Raw genomic sequence first — 4137 nt, 5'->3', positions numbered from 1 at the left:
GTCATAGTTTCTCTGAAACCTCCATCAACTGTGAAGTAGTAAGAATAGTAAGATGCTAAGACAGAAGAGTAAGCTGGGTAAAATGCAACTTGCATTGGATTCCATAAAAGTTGTTACCAATAGTCTAAAGTATTAACATGCAGCAAAATCAGGTGCTAAATACAGTTACTTCTTATTATTCCTATACTATCATAAATAAGCGGCTTCAAACTTGGTATCTTAAACCCATTAAGCCAAGGTACTGCCTTTGGTAAGCCATGCTGGAAGGAACAACGAAATGGCATTTGAATAATCTCACACCGAAGACAGCCTTACAATAGGACTGTAATTTAAAAATGCACTAAGATCTATTAATTACGTTAAACTTCATTTCATATGGCAGGGGCCAACAGGACAAACGGGCAGCCTGTCCACACAGCACGCTTGTTTGCAAATGTTGCTGTCGTATAGCTATAAAAACAACTATTGTACATACAGCCAATTCACGCACTTACCAAATGCTTGAAGTTTACCAGAGTGGAAGTCATTCAGGAGACTCAGAAGTCCCCTTTCCATTTCCTGGACATCTGATACATCTGTGAGAAAAGAATGCTGGATTGGCGCTGCCTGTGCCCCTTTTGCTTCGCCTCCTGGAGGTTTGGCTTTCTCTTTTATTACGCTGAAAAAAAATAAATAATTAAACAGAACAAAAAGATTACTTCCACTTTCACTGAGAATCTGACATGTAAGATAAGTGTACATCTGGGCTTTGAAAATGGAATGGAAAATATGTAACATATTTCAATCACTCCTTTTAAGTTAAAAAATGGATCACCAGTTTGTCTTAAGAATAAAGAACAACATCACTATCTTGATTCCAACAAGCTGCTTTCCTATTAGTAGTGGGAAACACCAATGGAGCACATGTATGTAATGGCCATCTTAATCATCTAAAGATGACCATTACCCAACAATGACACGTGGCATGTGGGGCATTATCTACATAAAATCACCCAAAAAGCATCTGCAAACTCTCTTTAAGCCAGAGAGAAAAACCCTCAGCAATCATATGCTTCTGTTGTCACAAACACCTATAGACTGCAACCAGTGCGGAAAACAACTCGTTATAACCTGTGCAGGAAGGTGACCTTGCCTCCAGATAAATCATCCTAGAGCTCCTTCTTCCCACCTTCAAATAACATCCCTATTTTGTAAAACTCGCCATCAAAAGCAATCTCCCAGTCCTCTAACACATACCAAGTGGAACTAGTCCATGCCTGAACAAACGTTAAATGTGCTAAAAATTCTCCTCAGCCCCCTCTGCAACAAAACCATCAAAACTCCTGGATCCATACCTTTTTCCCTGGACATGAAATTTATTCAGAGCAGCATGTGCCCGTAGAAACTACACGAATGAAAATGAATAACCATTACAGATCCAAACGAGCATGCAATCGATATGGAAGCTAAACACTCAATTACCAGTAAGAAGTAGCCTATTCCATCTCTGACCCAGAGACAGACAGACTACCCCTAATACAATTCGGGTAAGGGGCTGTTTTCATCCCTGATTTGCCCATCCATGTGTGCACACAGCCTTCCTCTCACATTTGGCATGGCTGCTTCTGCAGCCTCACGGTGAGTCTGTTCAGAATCTGATTCAGTGAAAAATTTTGAGCCTAAAAATTAAAATTCAGAATACTATGGGATACAAAATCACAGGCTTAGTAAAGAGGCTTTATGTAATTAGTGAAGATAATAGGGTTTACAGCATAGTAAGCTCCACCCTTCCCTTGAATACTCCCATGCTCTGCAAGTCATAAATTCTCTCCTTCCTATAGGAAATAATCATTCTTTTTCCAGCCTAACAGCTTGTGTAGTCTCTAAACATCGTATAGACTACATAGTCTATATGCTGGAACAGCTAACAGTCCAACAATTACATCTGATTCAACTCAGAGCTACACATCTCAATTTAGGTCTAACTTCGGCTATTTCTGCACCAATTTCAGACTTAAAGGTTTGTATGCCAGAAAGGTCATCGATTTTTTTCCACCTGTATCTGAAGTTTAATACAATATATTACTGCTCCTAAAAATCTTATTTCATTAGATTCTTGTGGATCAAGTGAAAATGAATTAAATACTCCTACTCCACTATCGTAACAGCAGTTCATCCTCACATTGTTATGTCAATTACCACTCCTGCTTGGAGAGTTCAAGAAATTGCCTGTATTACCACTGCTTGGTAAGCTTCACTTGACAATTGAGCAAGAATGTCCTTAAAGCAAGGAGGACATTTTCTTCTCTAGCCAATATTGTGGGCTACAAGAAATGAATTTCTAGTACATTCCAGAATAGTGTTGAGTCTTAATAAACTACAGTCAGCTGCAGGCACCACCAATTTATAGCACATTAGTATTTATTATTATTTCCCTCAAAATATTAACACATTTTCCCTGAAAAAAAGAACAGAACTATAAACTTCACATTGCAGAAATCCACTGTGTTTCCATATTGGCCATCAGGCCAATACTGGGTCCTTTAAACAGACTATCTGTGCCAAAGAGGACGCTTCACTATTTCATCTTCAGCTAATACTTACAGATCAATAAAGTCCGCTGCCTCTCCCTAGCTAACATTTCACTTTAAAATCCCTCTTCACTCATTTATCTACTGTATCTGCCACGGCCAAGAAATATATTTTCTAACATGCAGGAAAATTAACGTTCTCAAACTGAAACAGATGCATCATCAGTAACACACAAACTGTCCCAAAATGGTACTTTCTGAAGAGCTAAATGCCTCTTTCTGCGCGTGAGTATGGCCTGGGGGCTACCACTGCCCCCACTGATGGCTCCCCAAACAAAAAACACACGGAAATTCCAGTTCTAGCTCATCCTGTTCAATTTACGTCCTTCATTTCCTGCCCTTCTTGTGAATTCCAGCCTTGCAGTCATGTAATATTTAATTTGTTCCTCACAGCTGTATATCTGGGACTCTGCCATCTCCCATACGATGCCCACATTTGCCAAATTTGATCACCCAACTCTTGCCTTTCACCAGCCACATCGGGCTATCATCCCTTCGGCTAAATTGTTATCACTGTGAGTCTACAGCATTGTATAACATTTTACAAAGCTTACAAGAGTAGTATCGAGCACCTTCTTTTTCTGTAAAATAACTGTTATATTGCATTAAACACAAATCGCTTTGCTAAAACAGACACGTCATCAAAAATTTTCACAAGTCTGATGCTCTTCGCATTCTGTCCCAGCCAGTCTAAACACCCTTTAGGCTGTCTGAGCATTGGCAGGTTTCTGGCTCTCGCTTCCACTGAGCTTGCAAGATGCTCCCAAGCTTACCGTTTTAACTTTGGTTTTTGTACTGCAGGCTGCGGTGCAGGATTTGAAAAGGCTGTACTTTTACTGACTGGCACTGAGTTTTTCTTGGAGTTAGTAACCTGAGCAGGGTGACTGGTTGATGATTTGGGGCTCCTCCTCTTGATTTTCCTTTCTTCCATTTCTTCCAATTTACTGCATCTAGACTAATTTCTTGTCCTCCAAAGGGAAGGAAAAAAAGTAAGAAACATCCATTAAAACTGGCATTTACAATAAAAGCAAGGGAAAAAACAGGTCACAGTGCATGGAAATACAGCTTTATAGTTTCTTCAGGAAATGAGCAGTTACTCATTTCTTCAAACAAGATAATCCAGTTTTCAGGAGAAGCTGCCCAGGCCTGCCTGATCAGAAAAACAAGCAGGAATTAAACTCTTCTGCGTCAGCTTCAGCCGACAGGTACCTCAGAACGATCTCAAGCTTTGCGTCCCATTATTGCTAGATTATTGCTGGAAAACACTGGGACTACTCAACTCCGCGCCAATCAAAATACGGAGAAACGATGGTGGCATGAGGATGCTGTGATTCATCCTTGGCAAGCAACCTCCTCTAAAGGGAGAGGCCTTGTCAAACCTCAGTTGATGCCCAGTTACTATTGCTATTTATATGCTATTTATGGGTGCTACCCAATAATATACACGCTATATTGCTGCTATTGTAGATGCTATTATTGGGTGCTACCGAGTAATGTCCTCGCCCGGGGGAACGCCGCCTCTGAAATCCACCGTCCCACGGAAGCGGCAGGGGGTACTGCCGGCACC

General features: G+C 40.6%; 1 protein-coding gene across 3 annotated transcripts in view; it reads right to left on the bottom strand.

The window, feature by feature from the left end:
* The window catches only part of CCDC28A (coiled-coil domain containing 28A), a 20385-nt gene extending 16654 nt beyond the window's left edge, over nt 1–3731 (bottom strand). For 2 of the 3 annotated variants that reach the window (XM_009319096.1, XM_009319097.1), the window contains exons 1-2: nt 3344–3571; nt 495–658 (exon numbers count right to left, since the gene is read on the bottom strand). In XM_009319096.1, coding sequence (XP_009317371.1) covers nt 495–658; nt 3344–3501 — 322 coding nt within the window. In that variant the 5' untranslated portion in view covers nt 3502–3571. Of the gene's footprint in view, nt 1–494; nt 659–3343 lie in introns of all 3 variants that reach the window. The other variant, XM_009319095.1, reaches the window with a different exon arrangement.
* Between the last annotated feature and the right edge of the window lie 406 nt (nt 3732–4137).

Source organism: Pygoscelis adeliae, unplaced genomic scaffold, assembly GCF_000699105.1.
Source record: "Pygoscelis adeliae isolate BGI_AS28 unplaced genomic scaffold, ASM69910v1 Scaffold172, whole genome shotgun sequence".
NCBI classification, from domain to species: Eukaryota; Metazoa; Chordata; class Aves; order Sphenisciformes; family Spheniscidae; genus Pygoscelis; species Pygoscelis adeliae.
Note: the sequence above shows the minus strand (reverse complement) of the source record. Positions and strands in the feature narration are given on the sequence as shown.